The sequence below is a fragment of the Melanostigma gelatinosum genome, assembly GCF_949748355.1.
Source record: "Melanostigma gelatinosum genome assembly, chromosome: 3".
Taxonomy (NCBI): domain Eukaryota; kingdom Metazoa; phylum Chordata; class Actinopteri; order Perciformes; family Zoarcidae; genus Melanostigma; species Melanostigma gelatinosum.
This window is the reverse complement of record NC_136636.1, coordinates 20,082,438-20,099,380: the sequence shown is the minus strand read 5'-3', so window position 1 is coordinate 20,099,380 and position 16,943 is coordinate 20,082,438. Positions and strand designations below refer to the sequence as shown.

General features: G+C 43.4%; 2 protein-coding genes and 1 long non-coding RNA gene across 5 annotated transcripts; 1 reads left to right on the top strand and 2 right to left on the bottom strand.

Annotated features, from left to right (window-relative positions):
• Positions 1 to 201: 201 nt before the first annotated feature.
• Positions 202 to 2,036, bottom strand: LOC306796841. The gene is made up of 3 exons (XR_013773075.1): positions 1,907 to 2,036; positions 477 to 537; positions 202 to 309 (listed from the first exon to the last, which is right to left on the bottom strand). It is a non-coding gene; the product is annotated as an uncharacterized lncRNA (long non-coding RNA).
• An 862-nt stretch (positions 2,037 to 2,898) lies between these two features.
• On the top strand, positions 2,899 to 13,918 carry tbc1d20 (TBC1 domain family, member 20). 3 transcript variants are annotated; one of them, XM_079265746.1, is made up of 8 exons: positions 2,899 to 3,268; positions 3,546 to 3,731; positions 3,916 to 3,996; positions 4,810 to 4,996; positions 5,101 to 5,202; positions 5,909 to 6,050; positions 6,604 to 6,782; positions 13,861 to 13,918. In XM_079265746.1, exons 1-8 carry the CDS (start codon positions 3,217 to 3,219, stop codon positions 13,904 to 13,906), a joined length of 975 nt encoding a protein of 324 aa, XP_079121872.1. In that variant the 5' UTR covers positions 2,899 to 3,216; the 3' UTR covers positions 13,907 to 13,918. The 3 variants fall into 3 exon arrangements, with proteins under 3 accessions (XP_079121872.1, XP_079121870.1, XP_079121871.1); XM_079265744.1 differs by lacking the exon at positions 13,861 to 13,918 and adding an exon at positions 6,918 to 9,080; XM_079265745.1 differs by lacking the exons at positions 2,899 to 3,268; positions 13,861 to 13,918 and adding exons at positions 3,279 to 3,449; positions 6,918 to 9,080.
• On the bottom strand, positions 9,637 to 16,825 carry rbck1 (RanBP-type and C3HC4-type zinc finger containing 1). Its single transcript, XM_079265743.1, has 13 exons — positions 16,696 to 16,825; positions 16,560 to 16,607; positions 15,438 to 15,582; positions 14,998 to 15,094; positions 14,658 to 14,856; positions 14,128 to 14,264; positions 13,870 to 14,043; positions 13,065 to 13,225; positions 12,795 to 12,891; positions 11,576 to 11,755; positions 11,368 to 11,466; positions 10,933 to 11,076; positions 9,637 to 10,819 (listed from the first exon to the last, which is right to left on the bottom strand). The coding sequence occupies exons 2-13, from the start codon at positions 16,597 to 16,599 to the stop codon at positions 10,739 to 10,741; spliced, it is 1,554 nt and encodes a 517-aa protein (XP_079121869.1). The 5' UTR covers positions 16,600 to 16,607; positions 16,696 to 16,825; the 3' UTR covers positions 9,637 to 10,738.
• Between the last annotated feature and the right edge of the window lie 118 nt (positions 16,826 to 16,943).

Sequence of the window (16,943 nt, the reverse complement as noted above, 5' to 3'; positions counted from 1 at the left end):
CTCCTCCTCCTCCTCTTCTTCCACAGCCTGCTCCTCCTCCTCCTCCTCCTGCTCCTCCCCAGCCTGCTGCTGCTCCTCCTCCTCCTCCTCTTCCCCTGCCTGCTGCTCCTCCTCCTCCTCCTCCTCTTCCCCTGCCTGCTGCTCCTCCTCCTCCTCCTCCTCTTCCCCTGCCTGCTGCTCCTCCTCCTCCTCCTCCTCTTCCCCTGCCTGCTGCTCCATCTGCTCCTCTTCCTCGCACCCCTTCACCTGCCCCACCTGTCTTCTCCCTTCCTTCTTTCCTCGCACCTTTTTCACTCCCTTGTCCTGAGTCTGTGGGGGGGGGGGGGGGGGGGGGGGGGGGGGAGATAAGAAGGAAGATAAGAAGACAGTAAGATACTTACACCTTTAAAATAAACACCATGGCTGAATTTCTACTCAAGAGTTGTGCTTGATTGCCTCTACTGTAGCCTGCATTTACCAGTTAGGACATCACCTACCAGTTGTTAAAGTTGGCCTTTCCATGCTTGCTGGAATTTAGGTTGGCAACACTGATGTTTTCTGTGGCAAGACATTGAACGTAAATACATCACATTTGAGCATGAACACGCACACATTGTTAAGGGTGCGTAGTATATACAAGCAGTAAAGTTAGGTACTAGTGGAAGAAGCCATAATACAAGAGCTCGCTGCTAACGATGCTAACAGCGCTAACACCGGGAGAAGTGCTGGGAGGGCAAACTGTGTTCACCTGGTGGGGGAACGGGAGGGGTGGGCGCCACCACGACGCGACGAGACCGGCGGTCTGAACGGATTTATCAACAGTCACCTCCGTATGAGAGCAGTGCAGACGGGCCCCCGTGAGCTAGCTAGTGGGGCGCGCTCACGTGCACGTACATGCACCAATAGCACGCGAGGCCGGCCTGACTATGACACCAAAGACCGGAGAAACTCAGATTACAGCACATCCAGAGGGAGTGGGGCTTGGGAAGGGGGACAATATAACACCGTAACATAGCAAATAGTTGTTTGCAGCTATATTAATGCTCTGGATGTCGAATAAGTCTCCTCATGTAAAGAGTAGTAATGCCAAATACTTGCATTTTAGTCGTACTTATTCTACAGGGTTTAATTCATATCAATATGTCACAGTGTACTAATCGATTTATATGTTGTGTTAATGATCTGACTCTAAAGTTACTAGTAAAGCTGTGAAATAATTATGGTTGAGTAAAAAGTAAGATATTTGCCTCAAAAATGTAACGTGAAAGGAGTAGAAGTATAATGGAAATAAAGTACAAGAACCTCAGAATTGTACTTAAGTACACAGTACTTTAATGTACTTCGTCACTTCCCACCACAGCATAAACATCCACAAGTGTGCACTCTGTTCTATCCATTTTTCAAACTATTATAAATAGGATTTTCAAGGTCAGATAAGAAGGGTTGATTACAATACAACTTCTGAGGAGATCGACGCAACCAGTCCGTGTGCTTGCCTGTCTCTTCATTCTCATGAAAAACAGGATATTTTGTGTGGCATTGGCTTTAATTGTAATTTGTGACATTTTTTTCATTTGAAAGCATATCGTACGCCACTGCCTTTATGAGAGTGGACTTTGCTTGCAAGTGCAATGACTTAACTTAAAGTAAGAGTGTGCCCTCTGCTGGATCTTATAAGATAGGTTTCTTTTCTCCAGAAACCGGATGAGACGTTATAAACCACATCACACGTCTTTCCTTCACGGATCTGCTAATACGTATTTACCTTCTGTACCGCTTATGTTGACTGAGTTTTTTTAATTTCACACCGGATCTCTATTTTTCTCAGTCCTACAATGTATTCACATTTCCTCATACTTTAGCCAGCTGCATCGACCTTCCACCCCTCGTAACAAACGCAACATAACGAATAAAAGAGAGAACTCACCTAGACTATCCACTTGACATGAATACTTCCGCATACATCAAGCTTTACAAGGTAATCAAGCCCATTCGCTAGCATCACAGAGCCTATAGCCTCCTCAGTCGCAAGTCTCTTCTGTCTCAGCTGCGTCTGCTGCTCACACTGCTCAGTTAAGGAAGCTGCTATTTAAATGCCCTGTCATTTTCGTTTTCGTTTCATCACAACAAACACACCCCACCTAGAAGTCAATATGTAACACACACGTAAGCAAGAAGCAAGTGTTTAGCATCAATGCATTCAACAAATTATGCCCAACAGGTTATTTTCACTGCAATTTAACATGTAACTAGACTCAGGTGTAATTAATCAAAAATAATTATGGTCCTGTTCCATTTAGGTCGGCCAAGGCCCTGGTATTGTGAATGAATGCTTGGGTGTGACACACTAAATAGAATGAGTATTATCGATAACGTAGGCCTATTGGCTCCTATTACTGCATTAACGTGTGTAAGGAGCATTGTTGTGGTGTAGCTGGTTTATAAAGTTTTGTATGTAAAACGTTAATCTGCAAACTATGCCTATTGCTGTCAAATACACCAAATGTAGTACAAAGTGCAATGTTTACCTCTTGAATGTAAAAGAGTGGAAGTAGTCCAATTAAGTAGGGATAAAATAAGTAAATGCTAAATTAAGGTTTATGAATCAGTCAATCAATAGATTAATCAACCAACTAACAAGAAAACGATATAATTAAATCAAAGACATGGTTAAATAATAAACATATTAATATAAATAAATATAATAACACTATAATTATTATTATATTTGAGTTAGTCTTTTTTTTAATAGTCATTATTATTTGATAAACTCAGAAGGTGGACTCCTCCTCCTCGTCGCCTCCATCGACGTTTGGTCGCCTCACATCATCTTGTCCCTACGTCATCATTCAGTGTGAGCGCGGAGGCTAGCTAAAGCTATCCCATTGGTCGCTTCCGTCAATGTAAACATGTAGCCGGTTCACCAGTCTAGGGTGTAACCCGCGGTTCCTAATGCTCAACACGTTTGTCAGTAGCACGGATAATGATGGATGTGTCGCTGAAAATAGCAGTTTCGGAACCGGGGCAATGTAGTGTTAGCTCGATAACTAGCTAACACTGACTGGCTAGCGTTAGTTAGCTTAACTATCGGGCCGTGATTGTATTGGCTGGCCTTGCTAATTAGACAGCTAGCTCCCAGTTGGCAGCCATAAAGGTCTAAATTGAGCGTAGCCAAGCAAAGGAGGATGGCAAGTAATGTAATCTGACAAGGACACACCAAGAAGCGGAGACAAAAAAATGAGTAAATCCAGAGGTGCTGGTGCCTCGTCACCGGTTAACGGAAAACAAGGTAACGGTAGTTTTGACATGTCGCTAAGGTTGTTAACCGCTAGCGCTAGTTAGCTGTCTTCGTGTAGGGGCATTTCAGCAGCAAAACCAGTCCCCAAATACTCTTCAATCTTATAAACGTGCTCACGTTTGATGGTGCTGAAGTTGGCTCTCCATAACCTCCGCAAATGTTTTAAGTTAACGTACGTTAACTGTTACCTGCACGTACAAGTAACGTTAACTTTCCCAAGATAAAAGTTAGCACTTGCTTGAACACTGCGTTTGTTTATCTGTCTCAGACTGGGACACCAAGCGGAACAGGAAAATTGCGGACATCGCACATGCCCTCAGTGCGAGTCCAGTGGACGTGGCTGCTTTGAGGAGGATGGCCATCAGTGAAGGTGGTCTGCTGACTGATGAGCTACGCTGTCAAGTGTGGCCTCGGCTCCTCAACGTCCCTCCTCATGTCTTGGAACAAGAGCCAGGTATCACGTGGGAATAGCACCATTACGCACAAGCTGAGCAATATAGGTTACATATCTATACGCCATCACACATGCCTTCCCTCTCCCCCTATGACAAATGGGAACACACAGAGTTCACGCAGGTTAAAAATGTCCCACATCCATTAGTGTGTGGTAATGCTGACTTTTGACATGTCTTGTCCAGAAACGGTAGAACGGGAGGATAACAAGGACTACAACCAGGTGCTACTGGATGTCCAGCGTTCGCTGCGGAGGTTCCCGCCTGGTGAGCAGAACTCCTACCAGTTTAGAGAACGGGTTCATGACGCCGAGCTGTGTATACTGTACACAATAACTCACACACCTATAGATAAACACACTGCCAGGCTGTGCACTAATCCTGAGCATCAAATCTCGAGATTTGGACTCATAAGTTAATGTTAGAAATACAATGTAATGCAACTTACAATTTGTAAATCATAGGGTTTCGAACCAGACAGAAAGCAACATATTTGCTCGGGGGTACAGGGGTTAGTTTTCATTTGGAACTTGTTGATGATCAATGTTACATTGAGTTCAATACCAATGACAAATGCTACTAATTTGACATGTAAATAGAGTAATTTCAGCTCTTTCATGAAAGTAAAAAGGTACCTTTTCACTTGCCTTGTCAAATACTGAAATTTCATTCACTTAAGAAAAATCTACACGTTATCCTACTGACCAACGCAATGTCAAAGCTTTGCCATTACTGCTTCTCTACTAGACACATGTCTGATCTCACTGTGACGTCCGTCAGTGATCAGGTGGAAGTCAAGGGGTTCTGCCTTCAAAACAAAACTGTAAAATGTACTGTTGTTACTTTTGGAGGGGGGGGGGAAACAAACTTCATACACTGTAGTTTTCAATCGGTATCCTTTAAAAAAATGTAATGTTCAATTTTATTCAGATCACAGCAGAATTTGTACTTTTAAGCTTCATCCCAGAATAACAGAAATGTATTATTTGTTTGTCTGTTCATCCTTCTGCTGGGGTTGACTGGTAGGTGAAAGCCTATATAAACTAATGGCTGTATGTTTCTCTGGCTGGTCTTGTACAGGTATGCCAGATGAGCAGAGGGAGGGTCTCCAGGAAGAACTAATTGACATCATCCTTGTAGTTCTCAAACGCAATCCCCAGCTGCACTACTATCAAGGATACCATGACATTGTTGTCACCTTCTTATTGGTCCTGGGAGAGCGCCTCGCAACTGCTCTTGTGGAAAAGCTCTCCACTCACCACCTCAGGTACTCGCCACATGCGTAATCTGCAACACCACCACCACTACTTCCTCTCTTCATCAATGGTCTATTGTGCACTCTAAAACGACTCTCTGTTTTGTCTTTTTCAGGGACTTCATGGATCCTACCATGGACAACACGAAACACATTCTCAACTATTTGATGCCCATCATTGAGCGGGTCAACCCTGAAGTGCATGACTTCATGCAACAGTAAGACTCTCTGTTTCAGTGGTAACACGCCAAACCAAATTATTAGAGGTTACTTGTGGGACATGAAACCTCCCACAATGAGAAATCAGTCCTCGCTCTATATGCAGTTTGAAGATAATTTGCAAGCTAGTTCAGCCCTAATTAAGGCAGAACAGAAACAAATATTAAAAGCCCTCATACTCTACATGACTTTCCCTAAGGCTATGAAATGTAATACCATTTATATCTACTCTATAAATAGTTTCCACTGGTGTCTGCTGTAATAAATGAGTGTTTTCTTTAACACGTGAATTTAGTTTATTTCTGTCTGAAGCAGTTTTGTTCTATATGAACTTTGCCATCACTGTCAATATCTTGTCCCAGGTGTTTTTAAAACGGTTAATGTTAAACCTCAGCACGCTCAAATACAAAGATGACGTCATTGTTGAGTAAGTGAAGGAGAGGGGTGACTTTCAGCGTACTAGATCCTATTATGACAGCTCGAGTTCAGTCTGTAAAGATTTAACACGGCAGGTCATTAAGTCTTCTGCTCGGAGGGCTAACATCGCGCTGCCCTCTATGTCTTTCAGTTCCAGATACCATAGCATAACTCATTTTTCATAACGGATGCTTAGTATACAGGGTCCCTGAAGTGCAGCGTCGGCACACGTTTCAGTGTTGTGCGCCAATGTAAGTTGATCTCTGCCATTCATTGATTGATCCTTAGGGCTGAGGTGGGGACAGTCTTCGCTCTCAGTTGGCTGATCACCTGGTTTGGTCACGTCCTGTCAGACTTCCGCCATGTGGTCCGGTTGTATGACTTTTTCCTGGCCTGCCATCCGTTGATGCCCATCTACTTTGCTGCTGTGGTAAGTTCATGACCTATAATCGGCTCTCCTAGTTTTGCCATTTAGAATCAGTTACATGCAAGAACATTATTGTGAGCTACATTTCTTGATGTTGGGATTCAGAGGCCAAACGTTACATTTTGGGGAGGTGTTCTCTGCATACCTCTCGAGGTAACCCGAGAGGCCTCAGTGTCCTTCACACCAAACACACTTTGTGTGAGGAGGCTCTGGGCATCCTTGAAGATGTCCCAGCTCCAGTGATAAGCAAGCATGGGAGCTGGTCTTGACCAGAGGATACAGACACGATGTCTACCTTGTCACATGATGTCATTTTTTTACTCGAAAAAATATCAAGCTTTTATTGGTATGACTGTGTCCATGCATACAAGTTGTACCAATATCTTCTCTGACATCAGATTTGTGTTCAATAAACTTCAAGGAAGGATAACTAAGGCTCATCGAGTTTATTCTGGTATTCATCAAAGTGTAGAGTGACCTAAAGTACAGGTTTGTACCTGTTCAGTCATCAATGTGTCAATAACTAACGCGGTGGTGTGTGTTTGTTGTGTTGCAGATTGTGCTGTACAGAGAAGAGGAGGTGTTGGAGTGCGAGTGCGATATGGCCATGGTTCATCACCTGCTGTCTCAGATCCCCCAGGATCTGCCGTATGAGATGCTCATCAGCCGGGCGGGAGACCTCTTTGTCCAGTTCCCTCCCTCTGAACTGGCCAGAGAGGCTGCCGCACATGACAGGTACTGAACTCCCTCTGGTTCCCACAGACGCTTACCACTTTCTTCTACTTCTCAACTCCAGTTGCTCCCTGTTCTTTCATTAACACTTTCCTTTTCCGTCTGTCTCGATCTCTCTGTGTCTCTTTTTCTCCTAAGCATGGCCGCCTCTACCTTTAAGGACTTTGACCTTGCGTCCACTCAACAGCGACCAGACTCTGTTCTCCGTCGCCGACGCAGACAGAAACAGGCTGCACTGGAGAGGTCGGCGGCCAACGCGGTAGTGACGGTGGCCCAGCCTTCGACGACGCGCCGATTGGTCCGACTGGCCATCATGGGCCTCACGGTGGCTTTAGGGGCAGCTGCTTTCGCTGTGGTCAACTCGGCCCTGCAGTGGGCCCCCAAACTGGACTTGTTTCCTTGAACTGCTCCTCTTTTACTCCCACGCTCCAGCAGATCTGTCCTTGAATGCTGGTGGGTCTGCTTCCAAGAACCCTTTTTTAAATTAGTGAAACCACAAACCGTGCAGTCGAACACTGTCTGGAGTGCACTCTCGATACTGAACCAGTTAACGCTCCTCTTTTCGTCTTCCAGGATGTGTCTTAACGTCCTGTGTGGCCTCTACGGCTCTAGCTGGAGGTCCTTCCTCCTGAAGAGTAAAACAGCTGCAACGGCTGGTGTTGTGAAATGAAGGCCCATCCTGTTCTAATGAAGAGACTGTTTTTATAAGAACCATTACTGATGGTGTCATTGTTAAAGTTTATTTATATTTGGTATTGGGATACTCTGAGATTGAGTTATGCGCACAGACATTAATGCTGAAAGCTTGGTGGACTCATTACACTTGAAACTGCTGCCGATTGATAGAGCTTGTGTGTGTGTGTGTGTGTGTCCGCGTGTTCGCAACCCATGTGATACCTGGACTAAGACCAATAGAGGATTGTTAGAGTCCTTTGTATTATCTACTGTGTCTTAATTTATAGGTATATAAGAGAGGCGGTCATGACACACAGGCACCTTGTTAAGGTCACCATTTTATTTTGGTCTAGGTAATTTTGTCCATTTTCGTGTCTTTAAAAAGTATTATCCTTTCTGGTTACGGAGTATCTTTAAAACAGTTTCATTTTAATTCTGGCTCATGGTTGGGGGTCAGCTAAACATATGTTAGCAGTTTTAAACACATTCCTATTGGTGTTTTCCAAGTAGATGTGTTGCAGCCTGCTGGAAGTGTACTTTTGTACCTCTAAAGGATTAGGCCCCAGATTGGAGCACAGCGTTCACGGTCCAGGAAGTAAAAAAGAATCCACCATAATAAACTAGTTTTACTTGAGCTTTCCTTTTTATTCACGCACCGAATTGTTTGGTTGCACAACCTTAAGAGTGTCTGTGTTTCATGGCCTCGAATAAATAGGGTTCGCTTTCTGCGTCACTTTCTCTGGAGTAGATGATTCAATCTCTCCTTCTAGTTTAGTAACGCACTCACTCACTCTGGGTAACAGACAATATCAGAGCTGAGATCAAATGAAGTGGATATTCTGTGGTCTTTGGGCTGGCACACTGACTGCGAGTTTTGTAAAATCACTTTCAAATTGGTTTGATGGGTGCTTTTCTCACACTTGTCCTCAAAGGGTGGTCCTCTCAGAAGAAAGAAAGCGTCCACGCCTTTTTTGTTACAAACATGAATTTAGCTTTAACACTTAACATTAACTAAGTTGGATTGCTTTGAGTGTAGCATTTGCATTTCAGAGGCAGTCGATCTCATTCCAATGTTCCAGTCATTCAGTCACATGTTTAGGGGTGAGCCACTTCCCCGAATAGCCGAGTCTCATCAGAAAATACATTGCAAATAGTTTGTCACAGCACTTCCTTCCAAGATGGTGAGTTTGGCTTGTCTGTAATCTTTATGATGTAGTTTGCGTAACAGAAAAATGTATGAATTATTGACTTCAGGTCACATGTATTGTGCTGCACAACAACCAGTCGACTAAAACGTTTCGCTTCTGTTGAAGGTGTTGAAGTGACATGAAGAGAGAAGTTGTTTTTGCTGTATTAGGAGCTGAATACTTCCCCATCTCCATCCCTGTGTTATGGTTGAGTGGTGTGCTGCCTTTGTAGTGAACCACTGATTCAGCTGTTACGGGATCTACAGACTGAAGGTGACCTGGAACATGTCCGGGGATGCACGGTGGTGCCTGAGAGCTCAGCTGTATTGTAACCACCATGTATCTGCACTCTGCGGCTGTCATTAATTATCATTGCACTAAAGAATGGATCTGCCTTTTTGTTTATTTTGTTATGACACTGTACTAATGTAAAGTTGTACAACTGAATGCTAATAAACTAGAGTGAAAATGTTCAATGTTGAGTCAATTTATGTTGACAATGGAGCATGTGGAGGAAATGCTTTTGATAAATGTTTTTCTCTCTTTGCACCCAGAGATCATTTTTACGGAGGCCTTTTGCACGCCCACAGCCTGCTAACAGGATTTGTTTTTTCTTAACGGTCACCTCGCCTTCAACTCTCCGCTCTCTTATCACACACCTGCTCGTCCTCCTCCAGACGTTCTGTTCCTGAGAAGAAAGCATCTCTACTCCCTTTCCTTACTGTCGCTACACACCAACAGACTGTCTAGGAACCATTTGTATTTTCTCTCTCTGAAACGTCTTTGATTCTGCATACACGGCTGCTGTGTATGTGCGTAATCCCCGGCTGAGAATTATTACTTATTATATTCTCCGTCTGAATGAATGAGCAATTTTAAGACATCTCAGACGTAGAACTTGTACATTGAGGCTCAACGCCTTGTTGGCACTTTGTTGTTCCGTTGGGCTTAATGTCAACACATTTCATTGTTCCAATAATGCTAACACACCACTGTATGCTTGCAGTTCCAGTTTATTAAGGTTGAGGCCTGTCACTTTAAAAAAAACGTGGAGGTGGAGCCAAACAAACGTCATGGATACAAGACATAAACAACACTTAAGTACTCCAGTTGAAGTCCCAAATGCCTGACAAAGGTACAGCATCGTTATCTGTCCACAGCGCCATGTTTCGGCGGCTGCAGCTCGTTCGGCACAGCGGGTGTTGATTTAACCACAAGGTTGACAGTTTGATCCCTGGCCCCTACTGTCTGTGTGTCCAAGTGTGCTTGAGCGAGACCCCGAGCGCTTTACAGCAGCCTACTGCTGCTCAATACTTGGCATGGGATGAATGCACAGGATTAAATGTATTATCAAGTGCGGCAGACTAGCTTTGAACACATTCATTTAATGTAAACAACTTCCTTCTCATTAGTCGATAAAGTAAATCTATTGCTCTTATAGTGCAGATAACACAGCAAATACACCCTGGTTACAACTTAAAGATAAACCTTTTGGTCAGTTTACTTCGGAAAGGCACTTTGGTAAACAGCAATCGTAACACTCTTGTCTGTAGATTTGGTATAGACTAAACGATGAGTGGCAACAAATAGTCAAATTATTCGTGTGAAAAAATGACGTGAATTAATTATTTGTTTTTTTTCTTATTTTATGAATTTGAGTATTTGCCTTTTTGTTTTACATATTTATAGATGGAAAAAAAGTCCCTTTCAGAGCTTTATCCTGTCAAAGTTTAGAATTAAACTGGTAGCAATGTGATTGCTGGCTCATCAAACCTTTTTGCTGTGAAAGCAGTCGCCAGAGGTCAACATGTACATTAATAAGCATTCATAAATCACAACAACAAAGTATTATTTTATCAGAAGATCCCACTAGTCTCACACTGACACTTAGAATCCTCAGCGGAGGAGAAGTGGAATATATAGCTTAAAAGTTTGCATAGCTTGTATGAAGCATTTACATTGCATCCGTTTTACAGCGCAACAAAGAAAGTTGTGCCTCAATGACAAGACAACTCCTGTACAGCATCTTGAACACGTTCACGTAGCCAGCATTAAGTGAATCTGCTTTCCCTCTGCGTCTTCATTAGTGTGCTTCCCTCAGTGGCAATTTTGGCAGTTGGGATGGCAAGGCTGATTATTGACTCGGCATCTGCAGCCCCCAGATGTGTCGGCATTACCCTGTAAGAGACAACAACAAAAGGAAAAGTCATATTTTCTTGAATACGAAGCCAACACTGAAGAAGTGGTTTTCTACTTTGCGTGTGAGTGAATATTATTATTTTTTTTTTTACATTTGGTCCCCAGCGAGCTTGTTTGGTGACCCAGCAGATTTCTGTCTTGCACATCAAACAGCAGATCCAATCACAGCCATCTTTTTTCTGGATGATGATGTCACACCGGGGACATTTCATGGCCTCCCCATTCTGTAGCAGGCTCTATATTGAAATACGGTGGAGTAAAATCAAATCAGAATGCAGAGGGTGAGAAATGCACAATACAACGCTGAATTACACAAGTATGCAATTCAAGATGGTGATTTAAAAAAAGAAAAAAGTACATATTACAATATAAAGTGGACAACTAAGACTTAGTGTAACTAAGTCAGGGTCAGTACAGAACTTGTAAAACAAATGAGTTGGGCATTTGAAGTCGAGTGCAGACAGTAAGCCTTCTCTTTATCCATGATTCATCATAGAATCATTTCATACCAGGTAGGTTGACCCTACCTCCAGCATCTTCTTAGTTTGCTGAGCCGCCAGGTCGTTCTCTGCTCGGGTGCGCAGGTCATCCTGGTAGTCCTTGCAGTTCATGTCATCATGGATGGCCTGCAAAAACACACACAACTCCCTTGATGTCTGGTGCTTCTGCGGTTACTACACGGCGAGAAAATCCCGGGTCAGTTAACATTGTGAATGTCCAAAAGAATCTACGCACCCTGCAGAGAATGCAGTTGGTCTCATCGCAGATTTCACAGTGGAACTCATTGACTTCATCCTCGTAGATGCACCACCCTCGACAGTTGGGAGTCTGACAGTGGAAGCTGTGCTCGGAACGGCTTTCTGCGATGCTCAGACGCAACTCCAGAAAGCGCTGGTGCTCCTCTTCTGTGAGCAGCTGTATCCAGGATCATACAGTGGGGAGAGAGAGAGGGGGGGAGAGAGAGAGAGAGAGAGAGAGAGAGTAAGAGTGTGCATACTGTCGGGTTGTCATCTTAGAGAACTTGAGTTTTCTTCTCCCAGCAAGAGTTTTGAATGATGGATTTACCACTATAACTCCGCCCCCACTGACTGACTTGCTAGATCTCCCATTTTCTGTTGCTTTTATAATTAACAAGAATTTCTTTAAAAAAAAATCAAGATGAACAATGAGCTTCCCACACATGCCTTTATGTTGCGTGGTCCTTTATGGATAACTTATATTCCACGCACAGTTCTTACATTTTACAGGTAGGTTTGAAGAAGAAGAAACCACCGTTTTCTTTTACTCAGTCTGACAAAGCAGTGCAGACGCACATAAACAGTGAAATATTACATTAGGTCTACAAAGCTAATGGGCTCATTTTAACCATACACAGTACATTTTCTTCATCATTGACCAGATTGTCATTTCAGTTGTTTAAGTGGACAGAACACAGTCACAAAACCCTTTGAGTTCTTATTGTTTTTCACATGTTACTGTTTCCCATCAGCTTTGAGATGGAGCTGGTGTTTTAGATTTTCTGCACACGGATTTAAGGCAACAAACTTTATGAACAGGACAAACTTTTCAACGCCTTCGTCAGACTCCAACAGCACAGAAGTTCTCATTCTCTGACCTGCTCTAATCAGGAACTGATTCAGCACAGGCTGGAAAAATAGGGCCAATTTTTCCAACCTGTGCTGAATCAGTTCCTAATTACAGGAGGTTATTTAAGAGAATCTAAATCTCTGTACCGTTTAACGCTGATGCAGACCCTCTTGGCATCGAAACGGTCGTCCGCTCATAAAGTGTGTTGCCTCGCGTCCGTGTGCTGCAGCTTTGTCCGTGCACTTTGAATCAAACCTTTGAAGTGTCTCCCCTGAGAGCACTGGAGAGGCCTGCTTTTCCGAGTGAGGCGGTCCTACCTCCTCCAGAAACCTTCAAGAAGTTTCTCGTTCTCCAGTCTGACACTCACCGCTTTGATCTCTCGGTCCAGCAGCTTGCTGTCACATTTCTCAGGACAGGACACCTCAGCATCTTGACTGTTCACTATTGTCGCTTTTAGACAATCACTAAACGAGGACAACACAAATACGGATGAATAAACGCTTAAAATACTAACATTTGCCCATTTTTGCAGATAATGGCATGCATGTGGCCATTGTAGACTGTTAGAAATCACTTTAAGCTTCTTTTTTTTTTTACGACATATGACTAAGCAACTAAATCATTCAGTGTGTCAGACCTGCAGAAGGTGTGTAGACACTCTCTGAGCACGACGCCCTCCTCTGCCGCCAGGGGAGAGAAGCAGATGGGACAGTCTACCTCTGTGGTGTTGGGGATAAGGTTCTTGTCTTCTGTTGCCAACAAATGCAGGAAGTTCCTCTGTCGCTCCTCCTGCTGAGCCTTCGTCACCCGGAAAAGGGAGGGAAGCAATAACAACAGAGAGATTCACGACAAATTACAAAACCCTATTCTCCTCCATTTCCAGAAAACGGAAAGTGAAACCGCTGGAGACCGTTGAAACAACAAGCTCTTGGCATCCGCTTTAAAGGTTTCCACGAGGACGTCACTCTGTTACGTTACTTCCCCTTTTATCTATTTGGCTCTGTAAGTGCACAAGGGCCATCTATTGGTTCTGCATTTATCATGCATAAAAAGAATGTTGGTTCAAAATTGGAATCTTGATAAAAAATGTGTCACAGAACAAAATGTAGAAATCTTTTAAGCTGGCGGACCATGTGATTAAAGCTGACAAAAAAACAACACTCACTACTCACCAGAGGCTACTTTTTCTGTGTAAATAAGTACAACCTAGTGCACACCAATACGACTGTTCAGCCATTACATTTACTTGGGCGATGCCTATATTGTCCAGTTTTGTTCAACACTGTCATAGAGTTATTAATTCCATTATATGTTCTAGCATTGAGGCCATGATGACGGTGCTGCTCTGGATTGCATTATATGGAGAGGTGTTTCTGATATTTGTGTATGTAGCTGCAAAGACAACTCCTGCTAAAAATTTTTTTCATAAACAGCACTGTTACCTGTTCGTACTGCAACATGGCCAGGCTTTCCTGCTGAATTCGAAGAACCTCCTGCTGGTCCGGCTGGTAGATGTCAGGCACCTGGTAACCCTCCGGCCGATCTCCTCCACACATCTCACAGCCGGGACGCGTTGGTTTGTTCAAGAACGTACATATAGGGCAGGGCCAGCCAAACTACATACAAACACAGATATACGTAACCACAGTTATGGAGTCACAATGCAGACATGACGTCTAATGCATAGGTTGTATTCTGACCTGAGGTTTAGCCGGCACCGCTGGTTTACGAGGAGGAGGAGGAATGTGTGGAGTCTCGGGAGGAGCAGCTGTCTTCTCACCACCACGACCTCCTCTGCCCAGCCCTCTGGGTAAAAGTTGCATGGACTCCATGATGCCTAAGAATAAAGAATGTCATTGAACTTAAATAGAACTTGTAAGTTCCACCTGTAATCAAGGCGGGTATTGAACCTATATAAATGTGTCTGCATCAAATCAAAAACACATTGTTTGGATCGTATGATGCACCAGTTTGTTTGGTTTGTTGATTCATTAATTAGGCATTGTCTGATCAAATGAAGTCAAAGGGTATTAAATTGGCACTGTTGTTGAAATAAAAGCAAAGGAAAGACATTCGTTAATCAGTGCATTCCACACTTTAAGAGTCAGGATTCAATCGTCAATATTTTTGACAGACTAATTGCTAAAAAAATGAACTGAACCGCTAACTGACGAAGAAAAGAACTGTTAAAAGCAGCCTCGATCTCTTTGCGTGCGTGTTTGTTACTGACCCTCTATGCGTTGTTGCTCCTGGTCATGCTTGTGCTGATGCAGTGTGAGTTGAACAGAATTGGCACACAGGATGAACAGGAAGGCCTGGTCTCCGTCCTGACGGACACCGTGGCTGTACAACGTCTCCTGGTCTTGAGCCAACCGCTTCCCGATCACCCAGCGCTGCAGCGAGGGGTGGAACCCAAAGTCATTGCTTATCTGTGAACACAAAAACGAGGGACAGACAGGTCATTCAATGACATTTTCATTTGAAAATTTGTTCCAGAAAGCGTGTGCGCAATGTGCAGTATTTGCGTGCATTGAACATAAAGCTGGAAGCGTTTGCTGTCACGTTAGTACCTTTTCTTTAAGTTGTGCAATTGTCATGTCGGTAGAAACCACAGCCGTCACTGGGATTTCGGTATCTGACTGAGCATCCTCCACTCCGACCCGCAACCTATGGAATCAAACACAATGGAACCAGCTTTTCCTTGATTTGTCTGTGAAATATGCATCCAAACCCCACTGAGTTTCACATTTCTAACAAGCAACAGACACATACGGTACATGCGCACACACACTTCCACCATTCTTTACCTTCTTTCTCATATACTTAGTCATTACGTAATCCCAATTCAAAACAGAATCCACTCTAAAAATGAAACACTGCCATTGGAATTGCAAATTATTTCCCACGGGGAACAAGGTTCATGTTTTCCTTTTTTTACGTTTTGGAAACTATGGGCAAAATAAGGAAGTCCACGCACACAAACACATGCATACACACGGTTGTGTCCCACCTTATGGAGTCCTGAGGGTAGGCTTCACTGTTGACGCTGACGGACACTGAGACGGGGAGTTGGGACAGTTTCTGGCAAAGTTGGACCGCTTCCTGTCCGTCCCCACTGTTGAGGGCTTCACTCAGGGAGAGGGCCAGTTCTTCCGCTGCACAGGGAGCAAGGAAAGAGTTCTTATCTTCAAGTGGCTTATTGTCAACACACTACATTTCTCCTCAGTGACGGATGTTACTGTTGGATGGCACTGCCGGTGGTGCACTGTGTGGTGCATTGTCTATACTCTCCTCTCTGTCACATGGTATAGCTTTAGTATGTGTTGAGTGTTTCAGCTGTAAGAATATTACATTGTTACATTTGATTGTCGGGGAGGCTTGGGGCAATTGTACTACACGCATTTCCTCAAATCAGAAAACCTTGGCAGAATTTAAAATATATATATATAAATACATGATTTTGAGGGATGAAAGTTACTCTTTGGATGTACGGTATTTTTCGTCTGCTGTCTAAAGTTAAGATGGCTGCGAATTCAAACTATCTCTGATCACACCAACAACACCAACAACCGATGAAAACATAGGTGTTGCTAGCATAGAGATGTTATCATGGCTGCAAGATAGATGGCCAAATGTAAGCACCTGTGCTCATAAGCACCATTTGCATGTGTGGGCATATTTTCCTGTAAAAAAAAAAAATGTATTTCCATTATTCTAAATGTATTCCACATTTTAAAAGGGTGTATCAAAATAAATCTGTATGTTATAGGGATAGGGTTAGTTACTATAATATGTAAATTATATTATGAATTAGTGCACATGTGTGTTTCTTGTATCAAAATATGACTGGTGTATTTTAAGCAGCCTGTGAGTTATGAAGGAACATTTGGAGAATTATTACATTTGCCCCCGGTCTCCCCTACTTTCATTTGTTGGTACTTTCTATAATTAGATTAGAGAATGTAAGTTCATGACGAGAACAAATTACACACTTTCACTTTCCTCTACAACACGTAGCCTAGTTATGAAACATACGTTTTACATATTTGTCATATATTGGGAATAGGATGTTGTGACATGACATTAGATCAGAAACCTCAGAACACAATCGAAACCAAGTGGAGCCGCTCACCCTCTTTCAAATCGACTCTCGGTGTAACTTCAGAGGCCATAATTACACCTGAAACGAGGAGTGGAACAACATGTACGGCGTAAACATCGCAGTTATGACAAACACAGCTGTCGTTACAGACATGTTGATGGCCAACCTTATCTGGTCGCGTTGCCCGCTGCACTGTCCGCATCAGACACTCACTTCCTCAAAGTGGACTACAGGTAACACGTTTGAAGTTTGTAGCTCCGGCCAGATGAAGACCAAACTGCTTGCTGACGGTGACCAGCTCTGACTTGTCAGCAGGGAGAAAGTGAAACTTACTGAAGATCAGGAAGAGGAAATGACACCGGGCTGCTCTGGAATCGCTGTGGTCCGCCCCTTGACTGCTGCTCCTGGAACTTC

What these genes read in the sequence shown, in the direction of transcription:
- tbc1d20 (XM_079265744.1), top strand. Translation starts at nt 3,217, where the DNA reads ATGAGTAAATCCAGAGGTGCTGGTGCCTCGTCACCGGTTAACGGAAAA. An exon ending in GTGCATGACTTCATGCAACA is followed by an intron (nt 5,203 to 5,908) that starts GTAAGACTCTCT and finishes ATTGATCCTTAG; the next exon opens with GGCTGAGGTGGGGACAGTCT. An exon ending in GAGGCTGCCGCACATGACAG is followed by an intron (nt 6,783 to 6,917) that starts GTACTGAACTCC and finishes TTTTCTCCTAAG; the next exon opens with CATGGCCGCCTCTACCTTTA.
- rbck1 (XM_079265743.1), bottom strand. Translation starts at nt 16,599, where the DNA reads ATGGCCTCTGAAGTTACACCGAGAGTCGATTTGAAAGAGG. An exon ending in CGGTGCCGGCTAAACCTCAG is followed by an intron (nt 14,044 to 14,127) that starts GTCAGAATACAA and finishes GTTTGTATGTAG; the next exon opens with TTTGGCTGGCCCTGCCCTAT. An exon ending in TGGACCGAGAGATCAAAGCG is followed by an intron (nt 11,756 to 12,794) that starts GTGAGTGTCAGA and finishes TCCTGGATACAG; the next exon opens with CTGCTCACAGAAGAGGAGCA.